The 18,284-nt window shown below is 60.8% G+C and overlaps 1 protein-coding gene and 1 long non-coding RNA gene across 3 annotated transcripts; one reads left to right on the top strand and one right to left on the bottom strand.

Annotated features, from left to right (window-relative positions):
* Positions 1 to 5,996: 5,996 nt before the first annotated feature.
* On the bottom strand, positions 5,997 to 11,177 carry LCN10 (lipocalin 10). Its single transcript, XM_073230381.1, is given in 4 exon segments — positions 5,997 to 6,748; positions 6,835 to 10,105; positions 10,814 to 10,895; positions 10,898 to 11,177. Coding segments are annotated over 3 exon segments (531 nt in total). The 3' UTR covers positions 5,997 to 6,748; positions 6,835 to 9,936.
* A 4,383-nt stretch (positions 11,178 to 15,560) lies between these two features.
* Positions 15,561 to 17,173, top strand: LOC108399610 (uncharacterized). Of its 2 annotated transcripts, none has more exons than XR_005058359.2 (3): positions 15,561 to 15,883; positions 16,253 to 16,499; positions 16,799 to 17,173. It is a non-coding gene; the product is annotated as an uncharacterized lncRNA (long non-coding RNA). The 2 variants fall into 2 exon arrangements; XR_005058358.2 differs by having other exon boundaries at positions 15,561 to 15,969.
* The last annotated feature ends 1,111 nt before the right edge of the window (positions 17,174 to 18,284 follow it).

Below are 18,284 nucleotides of genomic sequence, written 5' to 3'. Positions count from 1 at the left end.
CTGTGATCCCCTCCGTGGGGCAGCAAAAGGGATGCCCAGGCAGGGGGGGAGGTGGAGGCCACGTCAGGGCCTCCGGACAGACAGTGGTGGCACGGTGACAGAGAGAGGAGAGCGTGTGTTGACCCAGCGTCCCCGCCTGAACACAAGCTAGTTCACGGTGTTCCAAGTCAGCCACAAAATGTCAAGCGGAAAAAATCAGATTAAAAATGAATAATCAGTGCAGGAACTCCTTCCAGATAACCAACAGTGTGACAAGCACTGCACGAGCCCAGCGCGATGAGGAAAGGTGCCTGAGATGAGGAGGCGAAGCCGTGAGGCTGGCTCCAGCCACAGAGAGCACGACAGCGCCTCGCGCGTGTTGCCGGGTAGGGGGGGGGCCACAGCGAGGAACACTCAGCAGGGCCCCAAAGACACGAGCCCCGGAACCCGGCCCTGCGGGAAGGAGACCCACCAGGTCAGAGGAGCAGAGGGGCCTGAGAGAGCAGCCGACGTACTGGGACAGGCTGTGCGTCTCCAGGCCGCACGCAGAGATCAAATGGTGCAGAGGGCAGTAACCCAGAGTGAGCAGCCCTGGAAAGTGCACGTGCACACAGACACACACGCACACACCACTCACACACATACGCACAGACATGCATATATATATACATACACACACACACATGCACACACATGCACACACAAAGAGAAGTTAGTAGCCAGAATAGGAAGTGGGTTCCAATTTAGATAACAGGAGTTACAAAGACAAGCACAGAAAAAGAGGGGAGCTCAGGATTCTCCTGAAGACGTGAGATCCCAGATCATACACACCAGTGATGAGCAAAATAGAGAAACCCTCCCCAGAATGCCACAGAGAGCTGCAGGTCATCGGGGATCAGGGGGCAGTGAAATTACCAGGGAGCAGGCACGCCCCCGGGGGGCGGGGTGAGCTGCGGCTGGGCAGGCTCCCTGCAGTGCTCGTTGCTGGAGACGGTGGTGGGGAGACGGTGGGGAACGTCACCTGGCCTCAGCTTTGCGCTCAGCCTGGCGGCTCTCACGGAACAGGAAGGCGAAATGGAGACATGGGAGACGCAAGGGAGCGAGGGCTCAGCGCTCCCGACTCCCACCAGAGGCACTTCTCAAGGGTGAACCTGGAGGGGCAGTCCGGGCACCAGCACCAGGACTAGGAAGGTGAATCAGCAAAGTCGATCAAATACGGGCAGTGAGAACACTAACAATTCTTCTACATGAGGAGAAAAGTCCTGTTTTTAGTGGACGTCTAAAGAATGTCGAATGCATACAAAGCAAAGGTGTGTCTGTCTGCCTGGGTTCATACAAGGAAAGAATGCTCATTCAGCTCATGAGAATAGTGAGAAATTATGGGGGAAATGGGGGTGAAAATGGGGGTAGCAAAAAAAAGTAATAAATAAACATTAAAGACAAATGAAGCTGGTGAGACAAAACATAATTTAAGGCAAAAAGCATCACAGGGCTGAAAAGGGAACCAATATAAAAACAAGTAAAGAGGCGTCTGCCAAGAAGACATAGTCACGATTCGGAAGGCCCGCTGCATCCAACATCCAGATCCAGAAACCACAGACAGACAGAAGAACACCGGGGGCCTGGGGAGCCCCCATCAGAGCCGTGGGTGCTGACGCCTCCTCTGCTAGAGGCACAGATCTGCCGGTCTCCAAGTGCACGCCAGCAGACTCCAAACCGAAATGATGAGACCTGCCATACAGGGGCCCCATCCGCGACTGAAGAATCGCATCCTCTTTAAATGCTCAGGGAATTGTTCTCAGAACGGACCACATACCAGGCAACACCTTACACACTGGTGTAGCAGAGCCCCCCTTGTTTCGGCTACACAGCAACGAAATCGGAATCCACGAAGAACAGAGTGGTATATAAAGACACATCCAAACAAAAAAATGTACCTGAACAACTCATGGGTGGAAGAGGAAATCATATGAAAAATACAGAATATTGAGAGCCGAAAAGCTATAAACAGAGATCTATCAAACATAAAGGCAATACACACTACAGTCTGGGTGTGTGTGGCCCCAGATCATCTGCTGGCATCCGGACCCTCAGCTGTGATGTGCAGGAGGCAGGGCCTCTGTGGTGTCTAGGTCACAAGGAGCCCCCAAGAACAGGATTGCACTGTTATAAGGGGACCCCTGAGTGCTCCCTCGCCCTTGCTGCCACGGAAGGACGCAGCAAGGAGACAGTCTCCGAACCAGGACTCAGGCCCTCACCAGAAACCAAATCTGCCATCACCAGCATCTTGGACCTCCAGCCTGCATCCGTGCCGAGAGTCAGGTGCCCGTGCATCCCAACCATCAGCAATAAAAAATGAGCTCTGACCACCTGTGCTAGAGCGGATTCTGAGCTATCTTTCTATCCTCCTTATAAAAAGTAGTGGAGCGTCAGTTTCATAGGAAATGATAATCCTGAGTAGCAGCTAAAGTCATGGGAAAAAGAGGTGTTTTTAGAGGTATGCCACGTATCAACAAATCAAATTTTATGGTTTGGGGTGTTAATGGTACTTGACCAGCTTTTTAATGTGTGAGGGGGTTTTCTCACTCCAAACAGTATTTATTTTAGGTCTAATGTGACTCATCATTGCATTCTTTGCCCTGCACCCCATCTGCATTGGGGTGTCCCCGTTGAGCCTCCTTGTCTCCTGGGTGACCCCCGAGGGTTCCATCAGTGGACCCCCAGCCCGCCCTGCCTGAGTCTAGACACATCCTTCCACCTCCCTGCCCGGTGACCCCCCAGCACAGTTGCCCCCGCCTGGGGAAGAAGGGCCTCACCGCCCGGCCTGCAGGGGCCGCATCACAGCCGACAGGGTGTCTCTGTAGCTTCCTCCCTCAGGTGGGTCGGGTCCAGGCCTCCCTACCAGGGCTCACTCGCTCTTCCCGAGCTGGACGCACAGACCCCTTGAACTTAACCTGAGCCCCAGGGTGCAACGGGATAGCCAGAAGACCTGTGTTTGCTCCCAGGAAAGGTCATGCTGTGTTTGTGTTCCTGCTCTGTCTTCCTGAGCAAGGCCCTGGCTGACCTGCACACTGGACTCCTTTGTACCACCAGTCTGCTCATGATACAGTGAATGTCACACAAAGGTACGTGCCTGGGGGCCATCTAGACCGTGTCCTCCGGTCTGGACTGCCAGGTTGTTGGCAGTGGCTATGGCCTCCTGGGGAGGCTTGGCCAACCTTCCTCACCTTGACCCCAGGGTGGGGAGCTCCTCACAGGCTCCCCACGCCCTCATCCCAGAAGGTGGAGGCCAGGGAACAGGGCTACTGGAGACAGACCTCTCCCAGGCAGTGGTGTCTGGGAGCCCCTGGTAAGGTCAGCACAGGGATCCTGGCGGGATGGCCCGGCCAGCATGGGCCCAGCACAGGGGTCCTGGCAGGATGGCCTGGCCAGCATGGGCCCCAGCAGCCAGGAGGGGTGGGCAGGTGCACCAGGAGCATGCAAAGCTCTTAGCCACACTTCTCCCCGGGCACTGGACACCTTCCTCTGGGTGCAGCTGGGCCGACCAGCCCAGACCAATACCAGCTGTCCTACAAGATGATGACCTGTGCACTGTCCTGATGGCCTCAGGGTCCAGGACGAAGAGGGGGAGGAGGGAGGGAGGCGTCACGAGCCGTGAGGAGGGAGCCGCGTGAAAATCCCTGTGGGCCTCCTGGCAGCTCCGGCCCGGCCGGGGAGAACCAGGCCTCCAGACCGCTGCCTGGGGTTCTCGGCCCACTCCCGAGCAGGCCCCCAGCTCACACACAGCTGCGTAGGGGGAGACTGGACGTGTCCCAGGTGGGCCTGTGCGGGAGGCCCCCTCCTCTGCCCTTCCTCCTGAGCCCCTGCCCTTCCCCATGTGACCCGGGAAGGTGACCCTCTGGGGCCCTAGTAACACTAAGGAACTGAATTGTTTGTGATTCATGTGGGTAAAATTATATTTCCAGAATATTTCTCCTGGCTTATCAAATGGCACTCCTCAGGGGTGGAGAGCAGTTCAGCTCCGTCTCAGTGGGTAATTACCCGGCAACCGAGGGCTGATCTGAACCTGAGAGGTCAGGGGGAGGGCCTGCCTGCTTCTGCTGGAGCAGGAGAGAGAGGCGGCCCCAGACTGCAGTTTGTGGGCAATAAGGGTTTTAAACTGTATTTCTCCCTTTGACTGATTTTGGTTTTAGAGGTATTTTGCTCCGGGATTTCCTCTCCCTGAAGTTACATTCAGAAAGGACTTTGTGGTGAAAGTTTTAGAGGTGCAGATAAATTTGTAAGAATAAAACTATTTGAACTCACAATTATGTATAATTGTGAAATTTAAAAAATGTCCTAAATGCCTGAAATTGGGACAAATAAATAATGAAATAGCTGTAGGGTTGAGGTTTAATGGCATTATTTGGAGATCTTCTGCCATCATTTACCAATTTTGAAAAAAAAACATTGTTTTCAATATCCAAGAGGTAGGTACAGTTAGAGCCCACAGCCTCACCACACGGCGATCTGCTCCAACTGGTCAACAGAAGCAGGTGGAGGGCAACGTGCTGTTCCCATGCCATCCCCTCCCGCGGAGGGGGGAGGGGCTCAGCCTGCGCTGGGCAGCCCCCCACCTCCCCACCTGCCGCACAGCCCAGGCCCAGGTCTGAGCCACTGGGCCCTTTCAAAGGCCCCCTCCTGGCTCTTCCCCTTTCTGCCTTTGCGAGGCCTTACTTGTAATTGCCTGTGGGTGACCCCTCAGCGCCCCCCCAGCCCCCACCCCACATATACCAGATACTAATACAAAGGCTGCCCTCTGGACGGAGGGTGCTGAACCAGAGAGGATCTTTAACTCCTACTTTATTTTCACCATTTTTGGATTTTTGCATAATCAGGATCAAATAATGTTATTTGTATTAAACGGAAGGCAATATATTGGCATTGCAATTTTTACACTTTTAAGACAAAAAAAATGTAAATTGCTATGCTTACAGTCTCAACCCTCCCACACCCCCACCACAAAATCCCCAGGGATTCAGACCAGGGTGACAGATGGAGTCCATCTGGGCTGCCCAGGCTTCTGCCCTTCGCATCTGCTCCTTTAGCTGCCCCTAGGGTGCCCCTCCGGGCAGGTGGACGTTTCCTTGTGTCCTGGGTCTGCTGTGCAGTCCGGAGCTGTTACTGCAGGAGGCAGGGGCCAGATTAGGCTTTGGGTGCCACTGTTGGTGGCTGGCCCGGCATCCACGTGCCCCCGACCCAGACAGGCACCCTCCTGGCCACTGACCGCCCTCCCAGCTCCATGGGGAGTCTGACTGAGCCAAGGGCCACCCCAGCCCTCTGGTGGCTCTGCGATGAGCCAGAGACGTGAGAACAGGAGCAGAGGCGGCTGAGAACCACGGCGGGGAGCCTCCAGGTCCCCCACGTGATCACGGAAGCCTGGACGGCGGTCCGGAGGGTGGCGTGGCAGGAGGGGAGGCGTGGTGGTGACGGGCATGGGCATCCAGGGAGGCAGCTCTGCGCAGCGCGGGGTCAGGGGCGGTGAGATGAGTGGCGCCTCGCAGGCCACAGCCCCAGGGTGCACCGCGGCCGGGTCCCAGCTGCAAGGGCCGAGCCTCTGCCGAAGCACAGGATGCGTCCCTGAAACGGACCCGGGCAGGCAGGAGAAGGCTGACGGGGAACTGGGAGCGGGGCCCGGTGTGCTGTCAGGAGACACTGGCGGAGGAGCGACCTCAGAGGCGGCTTCTTGCAGGAGCCCCCCACTGCCCCCGCCCCGAGCTGCCGGGAGGGCCCCTCCCCGTTGCCAAGGCCTGAGGGTTTGGGCCCTGCTCTTTTTATACCAATCAGATGGTACTGGGTTTTCGCCTTCTTTGCATATCCGCGGGCCAATCAGATCGTGCTGGGTTTTCAGCTTCCTTGCGCGGAGAGCCAAGGGAAGAACCAGCCTGTGCCCGGAGCAGAGCGGCGCGCGCGCCGCTGGGAACCCCCGCTCCTGCCGCAGGCCGCGGGCGCTCCTTTCCCTCCGGCGGGCTCTGCTGGGTCTTTAGAGCCGCAGCAGCCCACCTTGAGCCCCGCAACCACGCAGCGCTTTGTGCCTGCGGGAAACCGAGCCCCGTGCGCCCGCAGGTTTTTGCGGGCGCAGCAGCCGGCCGGGAGCCCCCAGCACCGGCCGCCAGGCAGCAGGGCCAGGCAGAAACTGTGACCTCCAAGGGCCAGCCCAACAACCCCACCTTCATCAGCTAAAGGCCAGAGCTGTCTCTCTCACAGACCTCGGGGTCCGCCTGCTTTGTCTGTTTCGTCATAGGGAGGAGAGGGTGTTCACGGTCGGGTGATGAGCTGGGACTCCCACACACCCTGCCCTGCAGCTCCGCTCCGGCCCCATCCCTTGGGACCATGTTTACATTCTCCTGCTTTGCCTCAGCTGAGGGACAGACCACTTCCAGATCACCTCTGATTATTTTAACAAGTTGGCGGATGTCCCTTACATCCTGTAATATTCATCCCTTCTAAATGTACAAGTAAATGTTAATAGTGCATTTGTAGGGCTGTGGCAACCTTCACCAAATTCTCATTCTAGAACATTCCTGACCCCTCAAAGGACCTCCCATGCCCACCGATCCCACCCCAGGTCCTGGAGGCCAGGAATCCACTTTCCACCACTGCAGATCATCCCGTTCTGGGCGGGCCACGGAAGGGGACTCACGCGACAGTGGCCTTTGGGGCTGGCCTCCTTCACTCAGCATGAGACCTTCCAAGGTCCATCCTGATGTTTAATTCATCTGGGATTTCCCTTTCCAATAAGAAAAATACTGTTTCCAATAAATACAGAAATTAACCACTCCCCGCATAAAATATGCAGACAGACACAAAAGAGACCTGTTGTTTGACTCCATTGACAGGAAACATCCGGAATGGAGGAAGGAAGGAGCCGAGAGAGCGCAGATGGGCGAAGGAAGGAGCCGAGAGAGCGCAGATGGGCGCTGCTGGGGCTGGAGGAGGGGCGGTGGGGGCGCGGCCCCGGCAGGGCTGACTGTGGGGAGTGACGTGCTCTGACCTGAAGAAGCTTTCAGATTAAACCATAAAACAAAATTTTATTATATTTACATTTTAAAGGATAAAATATAAAAAGCAATGAAAATGTAAATGAAAAAAAGAACTCTAGGTAAAAACACAAACGGGAGACGGGGTTTGTGGGGAAGGGAAGTCGGGGTAGCGGGGCAGGCGGCCCATGTGGCTGGGGAGAGAGTGCCAAGGGCGGCTCCAAAGCCAGCCCTCCTGGCAGGGGTGCAGTTTCCTGAGCGGCTCTGGGTCCCTTACACAGGCAGGGGAAGGATGGGGGTAGGCTGTCCCTGCAGGGTTTATGGCCTTCAGACGCACTGGGTCGCCAGGGCATGCATGCACAGGCACACCTGTGCCCACCTGGAGATGCCCAGAGGAAAGGGCTCCACGTGGGAACACATGGCAGGGTCCCCCAGGACCCCAGGGGCTCTCACTCCCAGTGTAGATGCCATGGGAGAGCTGAGCTCTAACATAGGATCACATCCAGCACATGGGGATGCAGAATGGGGACAAAATCAGTTCCAGGTTCCACAGCTGAGCACAGCCTCAGTATGTGACAAGTCAAGACTGTGGGGTGACATGAGAACATCAGGGAGAATCCAGGTGTGCCCAGAAGCACCTCAGGTGCATGCCCGGGCTTCCTGGATGCCCCAGGCCCTGTCCCTCAGCTGGCAGAGACCCAATTCTAATAATCCAGCACAGAGCTCTGGGCTTGGCTTTTGGCACCTGGAGCAAATTAGAGTCAGATGGATAGGAAACCCACAAGGCAGGTAAAGGTACTGTGTTGGCAAAAGCCCTCAGGGAGGTGTGCAAAGCGCAGATGGGCCTCTGGGGCCCCCAGGTTTCTACAGGCAGGAACAGGCTGGGACACACGCCTCCTTCAGAAGAGGCCAGTGCGAGCAGCCAATACAGGCAAAAGGGAGGCGGTCCCAGAGGACAGAGGTGAGAGGACAAGGGACGGAGACCCTGTCACCAAAGCAGGGAACACCCCAGCCCCAGAGTAGGGAGACACAAGCGTGTGGTCTCAGCAGGTCTGCCACCGCCCTGTGTCCTGGCCTTCCTCCTGACGGGGGTGTTTGTGGCCCCCTTTCGCCCTGTCCCTCTGGGACTGAGCACATGAGGGTCTGCCAACTTCCCGCTTTGTCCGAAGGTGTGTGACCCATGGACCTTCATAGCACATGGATCACAAGGTCTGGTACCCCAGCCTGGCGCCCTGATCGGTGAGCCCTGGGGTCCTGAATCAAGGCGGGCTGGCGGCCTCTGTGAACAAGGCCGTGCACCTCCCGGCCTCCTGGCTCAGGGTTTGGCCCCGTGACTTGCTTTGGCTCAGAAGATGAGGCATAAAGGGCCATGTGCCCACACTCAGCCCTGAGAGGACTCGCATTTCTTGCCAGGCTGCTCTGCCTCGACAGTGCTATGAGACAAGCATGCCCTGGTCAGCCCACGGGTCAGAGGGACAGAGGGGCACATGGAGCCGAGCCTTCCCCTGAGCCAGCCCAGATCCACCCCCACACTGCACCCCCAAACCTCAAGAACAACCCCGACTGAGACCAACAGGGCTGCCCTGCTGAGCCCAGCCCCCATAGGCTGGCCCCACGCTGACCCCCAGTTGGCGAAGCAAAAGCTACTGGTCCTGGTTTACCGCACAGAGATCTGTGGTTGTTACGTGGCAGTAGCCAACCAATCCCTTCCCATGACTTCCTCCTCGGGTGGCCTCATCCACGCCTGTGACTTCCACTAGCAAATACATGTCAGCAACTCCACGGTGTCTGCCTCCCACCTAGACTCGCTCAGACCCCCAGCTCCCTAGGTGGCGTCTCCACCTGGAGGTCCTGGAGGAGCTGCATCTCTCCCCGTGTTCCCTCTCCTGTGTCTGAACCCCACTTAGGACCCCTGGACCCATGCCCTTCTCCCCATTCCTACCGCTCCAGGGTCATTTCCTCTTCCAGGGACACCTGCTGCCCAGGCCCACCCATTTTACTCGCTACCCTGCATTGCTCACTCACACATCACCTCTTCCAGGAAGCTCTCCGGGACCCCTCCTTCTCCACCTGGAATGAGTCACCTGCTGCTGTTTCATGCTTGTCCCTTCTAGGTGTATCTCTCAGAGTCCGCCTCATGTGCATGGCTGGCTGCTTGCACATCTGCCTCTCCTGGGGGCACCAGTTCTGTCAGAGCTCCTTTTGGCTTATGCCCCCTGCCCTCTCCCAGGCAGCTGGCATGATGCCTGGCACATGGCAGGTGCTTATGAATGTTTGGTGATCAGCGAACGGCTCCCTGAGAAACTGTAGGATGTCAAGGACCACAGAGAGCAATGGCCTAGACTCACTGTGCACAGGACGCAGGGCAAGGGTGCACTGGGCCAGCCTGAGGTTTATTCACAGCAGACAAGGGGTGGCAGCATCTTTCTGCCACGTAACCTGCAGGACACAGGCAGAAGGGACCTGGTTTGGCAACCCCTGCCAGCCAGCCTGGACCCTCCTACCCCCATCTCTCGATGATAAAGGATCCCTTTTGGGCTAAAGCCATGGCCCTGAGTTTCACACGAGCAATGGCCTGGGGTCACCAAACACTTCTCAACAAACAGTTGGATGTGAAGACATGCAATCTGGAACAACGCTCCTGGGGTCTAGTGGAACCACAATCTGGGTCCCAAAGGAGTGGGTGACTCGCCCTCATGGCAGGATGGTGTGTGCACAGGAGGCTGTGGGGGGACGGAGGTGTGGGGAGGGCTGGCACTGCTCAGGGAGCCCGTGTCTGCTCTTGAACATGGATGCCACCCCCACCCCACATATATGCTAGTCTGAGGAACTGCAGTGGGCAGGGCCACGCAGCCCCTGGTCCTCTAGCCACAGCTGCAGAGACCTGAACAGATGGGCCCGTGTGCACGGGTGCCACCTGCACAGGGCCCATGAGCCCTCAGGCCCCTCTGGCCCTCACGGCCCCACCCCCATGCTCACCACCCAGGCCACCAGACTCACCGAGGAGCAGCAGGGTCTTGAAGGCCTGGCCAGCCCGCCCTAGGCGCAGGAAGACCACGCTGTAGCTGCAGTAAGTGGACAGCACACAGAAGCCCTGACGCCCTTCGCTGGACGGGAGGCAAGCACAGAGCGCCCGCCGTGCTGGGCTGTGTCCCCGTGCCCTGCCTCCCCCTCCTGCACAGAGGGCCCCACCCTGCAGGCTGGGGGTACACACCGCACTGCCTCCAGGCCCACGCCCACTGGCTGCCCTGTGTCTGGGGAGTCCGCCCACCACCACCCCTATTCTCCAGGGCACAGGGCTGCTGGGGTTCATGGGGTCAGGGCGCTGTGGGGTCAGGGCACCACATCTAGTGCTCAGGGGCCTTGAAGCCCATGGACACGCCCGCTGCAGGTTTCTCCCACCCCAGGCTGTCACACACACACTTATTCCTGAACACGGCTTTCTTCCTGTCTTTCCACAGGATCAGCGCGTGGGCCTGGCAGCCCTGTGGCCTGGGGGGAGTGAGGTGGCCGCGAGCTCGCAGCCAGGGAGCCCCTTCTTGCCTCTGTTCTGGAATTTTCCAGTTTGGACCAGGGCTCACCCCTCAGTGTAGGTGAAATGCTCCAAACACCCACTGCCTGGTAAGGGCCCTCATGGCTGGCTGCCCTCCTAAAATCAGCCCTTTGAATTTTAGGGGTAGGAAGTGAAGGAGCCGTGCACTTCCAGGCGGACACATGGGGCTGGCTGCCCCTGCTCAGCCCCCTGCCCATCCTGGGCTGTTTGCACCAGGGAGTCTGAAAGGGCTGTGCCGGGACCCCAGCCACAGCCTGCTCACCGGCTGAAGGCCAGGACCCCCTTCAGCCGACCAGCCCTGTGAACCTGCGGTGCACACGCCCCCAGCTTCCTCTGGTCTCGCCAGGCACAAGCCCCGGGGCGTCGGAGGCAACAGCCAGAATATGACAAAACCCTGAAAACTGGAGAGGGCGCTCGCGGCGCGAACAGAAGTGGGAGCTGCCCTCCCGGCTCCCCGGCCGCCCCGGGCTGGGCCGTGTGGGGGTTCCTTCCCACGGGGGCCTCCTGGGCCCCTTTCCTTCCTGCCCGCCTGTGCCCTGCCCACTGATTCTTCCTGCCAGGAGCCCATTCCCCCGGGCACCACACACCCACACCCATGCCCACCAGAACCTCCTGCCAGCTGGCATCTCACCGCCCCAGAGCGCCCCCCCTGCTTCTTCCACCTCCTCCCGGCCCACCCGGCATCTCCCAGCGACCCCAGGCGTGTGTGCCTGGGGCCCCCAGCCCTGCCCTCTCCCGGACCCCCGGTCCTTCAGGGGGAGGCCAGGTGGGCAGCCCTGCTGGGTGGGCAGAAAGCCAAGCCACGAGCGTCAGGGGGCTGCCCGCGGCCTCCCAACAGCCCTTGGAGGACGTTCAGGGAGCCACCTCGCAGCAGCGCCACCCACACCAGCACCTGGCCCGGGACTGTGGGCTCAAGGCTCACTGTGCTCCAGCTGAGGTCAGGGGAGTCCCTGGGGAGCAGCTCCCATGGCTGGGACCACACAGCCAGCCCCAGCGCCAGGACCAGCCCTGTTGGCAGCCACCCTGGCCCCATCCCCACTCACCTCCCCCGGCTGCCAGGATGCAGCCTTGAAATCTCCCTGCCTGCCAGCCCTGCCCTGGGTGTAGGCCAACCCAGAGCCTCGAGCCAGTGGGCCAGCAGGAAGGGAGGGGTCTTTGGGCCCTACCCACCCTCAGCCCCCGCACTCAGCCCCGAAGGTGCACAGCCACTCGGGGGGGCACTGCCTGCCAGGGAGGCCCCTGAACACGGAAGTCATCATGTCCCCAAGGCCACTTTCTGGGCCTCAGGTCACCGTGTGTCCCCTGGAGCTGTCTCGCCGGGCAGTGAAAGCCCCGGGCCTCCCATCCTACCCCCAGGAGAGAGGCCCACACCAGGCAGTGTCCCTGGGAGCCACGTCTCAGGGAGATTTGCAAGGGCTTTCACCATGAGGATGGGCTCAGACGGTGCCCACGCTGATGCCAGGGCTACCTTCTTGGTTCCCTGAGCAGGTACTAAGAGCCAGGATGGGGACGCAAGTGTGTGCACATATGTACATGTGTGTGTGCGTGCATGTATGCATGTACGTGCTAGTCCAACCTTGCAGAGCCAGCCCTGCATGCCCCTCGCCTGACAGTGAGCCATGGGAAGCCCCCAGCCTGCTTCCAGCCAGCTCCTCAATGGCCCATGCTTCGGCCAGGACTTCGGGTAGGCCCTCCAAAACACAGGAGGGCTGACAGCCTCAGGCCCTCCGGGGTCCCTGGCCCTTGCCCCTGCCCCCCGAGCCCCAGGCTGGCAAAGCCAAGCACTGCCTGAGCCCAGTGCCCTGTCCGAACTGCATTCAGACCACAGTCTTGCTCCAACCCAGGAAGACTAGCGTCCCGCCGGCCCAGGAACCACGGTCACCCCGCAGGAGGAGCAGCCGCCTGCAGCCCAGGCCCCACCTCAGAGCTGGACCCTGAGGGACTCTGCCGAGGGACCCCCGACCCAGAGCTGGCTCCGTGCTCTGCGGTTCAGTCCTTGGCGTGCCCGCCAGCCCAGTCTTCTCCCTCTGAGCCTGCACAGGGCTGCCTGGCACACAGGCAAGGGGCCCCGGGCGGGCTTGTGGATTCACTTTATTTGGCCCACAGCAGAAGCCCTGGGAGCCCAGCAGCTGAGCCAGGGGAGCACCAGGACTCAGCGGCGCTCCCCCCGGGGGCCTTGGCAGTCACTGGAAGCCAAGGAGAGCTCTGGGACCCCAGGGTGCCCCCAGAGAAGCATCGCCCCTCCCGGCCCCCGGCCCACAGTGGTGTTGCCTCCAGGGCGTAGGGACTCCCAGGGTGACACTGGAAGACCTTGCGTGCACAGGACACTGGGGTGGAGGCAAGGTGGGCCGTGAGGACGGGGGCTCTCTCCTGCCCAGATGGACGCCCCAGCACCAGAGCCCCAGCCCCTGCCCCATGGACCCGACTGGGCAGGGAGCTGGTGGCTCCCTGGAGAACCCCCCAGGCCCACTTGACCCCCTGAGGCCAGGAGGGTCCCCAAGAGCAGCAGAGGTCAGTGGCTGGCCCCGAAGTCCATCGCCCCAGCTCCCGGGCATGAGGTGGCCCAGGCGACACTCACAGTCCTGCAGCCTGGCCTGCTGCTGTGACAGGAAGCCTGGGCCCCGGCTCCATGGGCGAAGAGGCGTATGGCCTCCTGGCTGGCCAGCTCTGTCAGGCCTGCGGGGAGGGGTGCCATCTGAGAGCCGGGCCTGGGGCCAGGAGGGTGCTGCCCTCTGCCGACCGCAAGACCCTTCCCCTCGAGTGGCCGCCGGGTGGGGAGCCCCCCCCCAGCAGCGTGAGGCCGGCAGTCTCCTGGTGCCCCACTCACCATGCAGCTCCACGGTGCTGAAAGCCTCAGCCTCGAACTCCAGCTGGGTGGACACGATGGCAGAGTTCCTGAGGTTGGTGCCCAGCACCTGGTACCCCAACACGCACAAGGATGGGAACAGGAGCCCCCCGGTGTAGGGACAGTCACACCTCGGGAGAAACCCCAGCAGGCCTGGCCCTCTGGCCCCTGGCCCCACCCACTGCTAACACGTGGAGCCTGTCAGTCACTGATGGACGGCACGGCAAGGGCTTGTCCCAGCTCATCCTGGAGCAGCTGGGCTGGGACGGGCCCCCGCCCCCCATCCTGCCCCACTGGGGACAGACGCCATCCCCCCTGCACACTACAGGGCAAGGCCTGGGGTCCCAGGTGGGCCGGCCAGGCACAGTGCTGTCCCCTATCCTCAGGGCTGGTGCCAAACCTGACAAAATGAGGTCCCTCGCCTCTGGTGGAGAACTCTGCTGAAGCTCAGGATGCAGTCACCCCTCCCCTTCCACCAGCACTGGCCCTGCCTGCACAGGGCTGGGGCCGCTGCAGGGGACCCGGGCCCAGGGCTGAGGGCGGCAGAGCCCAGCCCAGTGACAGCCAGGCCGGGAAACGGGGCCACGCCCACGCTGGTCCAGGTCAGGCCGCCAGGGCCACCCTCCTACTGGGATTTTCAAACGCCCACCCAGAATTTTGTTTCAGCAGCTCCATGACCTTCAGGTCACATCTCTCCAGCCTGGAAAAGAAAGGTCCGGCAGCAGCTCAAGTCCAGACGCAAGAGGAGAGGAGGCAAGGCTTCCTCCGCCCAGACCGGCCAGTGGCAGCGTGGCGGCCAGAAACCCTGCTCTCCAGCGAAGGGCGGCACCTGGGGACACTGCGTGGCCGGTCGGCCCCCGCCCCTCTCCCCCCACCTGCCAGGGCCACAGAGGGGCCTCAGCAGGCGAAAGGGGAGCTGCAGTTTTGGACAAAGAGATTCGCCATCAAAGGGGCCGTTGTTCCCTGCTGGCTGCGGGCGAGATGAACAAACCCTGCAGAAGCGGCAGTGGCCAGCCTCACCCGGGAGAGCTCAGGCCACAGTGCGTGCAGACAGAGCAGCAGGACTAACTAGGAAAAGAGTGAGGTTTCCCCAGGGAAAATTCCAAATGCAGAGAAAATGGGGCTGGAAGTGCCTTCTGAGCAACTGTCACAGAAGCCAGAATCCCCGGGGGAGAGGCTGACATCCACGTCTACACACAGATAACAAGAACTTCGTGCCAGGACACTCCTCAGTGCTGTGAGAAAAATGACAGACTAGGAAATATATTTGCAACTCACCTTTACCACAGACAAGTGACTAATATCCCTGATATCTGAGGGTTCTTATAGATCAGTAAAAACACACCCAAGAAGAAAATACACAAAAGATTTGAGCAGCGTGCTGGGACGGAAACACAAAGGGCCATTAACATAAACCTAGATGTCCCTCGGCTCTTGTCATTGGAGAATGGGGCATAAAATCTAACACAAGGCCATTGTGCCTATCAGATGGCGAAGGACAAAGAGGGAGTGAATGCCCAGTACAGGCAACAGGTTGCAGACCAGCCATGCACCTCGTGAAGCACTCTCAACAGAAGTACAGACATGCCTTGACCCCTAGGGATTTATCCTTCAGAGACACCCCTCAGTGGGAAGGTGCTAGGGTCTGCTCCCCAAAGTATATTTTCAACCATAAACAATCGGGCGCTGCCATCTGTCCATCAGCAGAGCCCTGGAAGAAAGCCGGTGGAGTATTGCATGGCTATGGACAAGAACCAGAGCAGAGCTCCTCAGAAGATGGGGCCCAGGGCCATCACAGGAGCCAGCACTCCCACACCTGGGGTCCAAGGGCTGCAAGGAGCACCTCGAAGAGAGATTTGCACACCCGTGTTCACAGCAGCGGTGCTCACAAAGCCAAAAGGTGGAGGCAGGGCACATGTCCATCACCACCAACGGATAAACAAAACACGGGCCTTGCACACCGTGAGTACCACTCAGCCCTCAAAAGGAGGGACTCCCGATGGGCGCTACCGCACGCGTAGGCCTGGGAGACACCACGCTCCGTGAGCTGTCCACACCCCAGGCCTGTCGGCTGCTGTCCCGTGAGAGCCAGCCTCTGCTGCTGGGGCACCAGGGGTGGTGGTGGCTAGACCCCAGGGGCGAGGGGCTGCAGAGGGCCAGACGAATGAGAAAGAGGCCAGAGAGCAAACGGCTCTGCAGGACCAGTCAGCGGCCCCCACCCCTGGAGGCGTGCAGCTCTGCCCAACCTCGCCAGGGGCGGATCTCCCGCCCTCAGAAGCTGCCATCTGAAACTTTGGGGAACAGGTCATTTTTGTGAGAGAAAAGACTCTTCGTCCCCAACATCCGTCTTCCCCGAGCTGATGTGCTCCTGGCCCAGCAGCTGACACAGTCCCTGCGAATAAGGAGCCTGGGAGAGGAAGCCTCTACAGGGAGCCACAGGCCCCAGCCGAGCTCTGCTCTCTGCGGAGAGCCTCTTCCGGCTGCCCGGTGCGTAGACCCGAGGGAGCAGGGACCCCACCTACCCAGGAGCAGGAAGTGGCCGCACTGAGCCCCGGACCCCGGAGGGCCAGCAGGTCGGTCTCAGGACGCGAGCCCGCCCACAGAGACCCCCAGGGAGGGCTCTGCCCCCGCCTGTGCCTGGGTGCTTGCTTCATACCCAGTCCCCAGGAGAGAAGAGAGCTGGCCGGGCTGCGCTCAGCCTTTGTGGGGGCCGACCTGTCGGTCCTGGCCCCCAGGTGGCTGCTCAGGCAGCAGCTGTGGGGGTAGAGGGGTAGGGGCCTGGAGTGGCTGTGCCCCAGGCCCTCCCTGCCCAGAGCCCCAGAGCCGAGGAAGAAAAGCCACCTTCTGCATTTCCAGGTCCTGCATGGCCAGCTCCAGCTGCACCAGGAGGGCGCTCGGCAGGATGGCACCCAGCAGCCCAGCTTCTATGGCGGGGCTGTGCGGGCTCGTGGGCCTCCACTCCCCGCTTCCCTGGTTTACATCCACAGGGAGAGCCGGCACGTGCAAGCACCTGAGAATGTCCTCAGGCCAGTCTGGCTTCGGACTCTGCAGACGCCCCACCCAGGCCCCTCCGCCCGCAGCTGTGGAGGTGGTGCTGGCCGAGGTTAGAGCTGCAGCCCCAGCACCTTCCTGGCCTGGGATGGCAGTGATCTCTGCAGGGGCCCTGCCTGGGGGCAGCTGGGGATCACACGTCCATGGGACCACAGAGAGGCCAGAGGGATGGGTAGGCCAGGCTCAGCGGGTCCTGCTTTCGCCCCTGGGCTCCTCCTCACTGGCACGCAGTGGGGCTCTTTCTGATGTCCTGGGACAAGTGAGCAACCGCTCTAAGGGCCTGGTGTGGCGCTGGCTGAGGGTCCTGCCCTGCAGGGGGGAAGTGACTGAGGGGCTTTCTGTCCTGGGAAGGTTGCCACAGAGCCAGCGAAGCTGGGTGCGGCATGCAACAGCACAGAGGCCCAGTGACAGAGGCCCCAGGAAGAGAGGTGGGTTGGGCCTCACGAACCTCAGCGGGGGAGGGGGCCACCAACTGCTCTCTCCTTCCTGTGGCCTGCACCCTCTCCCACCGTGCCCCACCCCCATGCCAGGCCCCACGCAGCTCAACTACCCTGGCCTCACTCAGGCCCCACAGTGAGACCCACAGCCCAGAGGGCCAGCCTCACAGAGTCCCTGTCCTGCTCCTGCTCCAAGGCTGGTGTGTGTACAGCCAGGATTTGAACTCAGCCTGGGGGATGCCAGAGTCCTCCCCTTCCCCATCTGTGCCCCAGAACCCCCATCTGTGCCCCAGGACTCCCATCTGTGCCCCAGGACTCCCGTCTGTGCCCCAGGACCCCCATCTGTACCCCAGGACTCCTATCTGTGCCCCAGGACCCCCATCTGTGCCCCAGGACTCCCGTCTGTGCCCCAGGACTCCCATCTGTGCCCCAGGATCCCCGACTGTGCCCCAGGACCCCCATCTGTACCCCAGGACCCCTATCTGTGCCCCAGGACCCCCATCTGTGCCCCAGGACCCCCATCTGTGCCCCAGGACTCCTATCTGTGCCCCAGGACCCCCGTCTGTGCCCCAGGACTCCCGTCTGTGCCCCAGGACCCCCGTCTGTGCCCCAGGACCCCCGTCTGTGCCCCAGGACCCCCGTCTGTGCTCCAGGGCTCCCAACAAACTTTATCACAGAACCAGGACCCAGCGATGATCATCGCAAGGTGAGGATGGAGCCAGGCTTCCTGGGCACCGGCCCTGACCCCCAGCCATGTGACCAGGGCCAGCTGCTCTGCCTCGGCTTCCCCATCTGTGATGATGACAAAGCAGAGGAGGCACCACGTGGCCAAGAGGGGTTCAAGGGTTCCCAAAGCAAGTCCTGCCCGGATCAGCAACCCTCATCCCTGGCCAGCTGGGGGGCAGGCTTTCCACCCTCAGGGCTGGAACAGCACACCCGGGGTGGCTCCAGGCATGGTCAGCCAGGAGGGATGCCCCGCTCACCAGGGGGACTTGCCGCAGCGCTGCCCTCCCACAAAGCTGTTGGTTTAGGTCAGGCAGGCATGGAGGGCGTGGGAGTCAAGCCAGGGCAGGGCAGCCCAAAGCTGGCAGGCACACCAGCAGTAGAGAGGGACCATCCAAAGAGCAGGAGCAGCAGGGACCCGGAGGAGGCTGGGGACTCGCTGCCCCTGGCCCCGGCTGACCACAGCTCTGGGCTGATGAGCTGGGCCTCCAGGGCTGCGCTGGGCCAGGCACAAGGGGGAGGACAGGAAGCATGGGAGACACCCGGCCGCTGTCTCTGGGTGGCTGGGGTGGGATGAGGACAGATGCCCCTCGAGGCTGAGTGCTTCCAGCACCAGCCCTGCGACGAGCGGCCAAGCAGGACGTCTGCACCCCCCCTGCCTCGCCCCGTGCCCAGCC

The sequence above is a fragment of the Manis javanica genome, chromosome 2 (assembly GCF_040802235.1).
Source record: "Manis javanica isolate MJ-LG chromosome 2, MJ_LKY, whole genome shotgun sequence".
NCBI lineage: Eukaryota > Metazoa > Chordata > Mammalia > Pholidota > Manidae > Manis > Manis javanica.
This window is presented reverse-complemented; position numbering and strand designations above follow the sequence as displayed.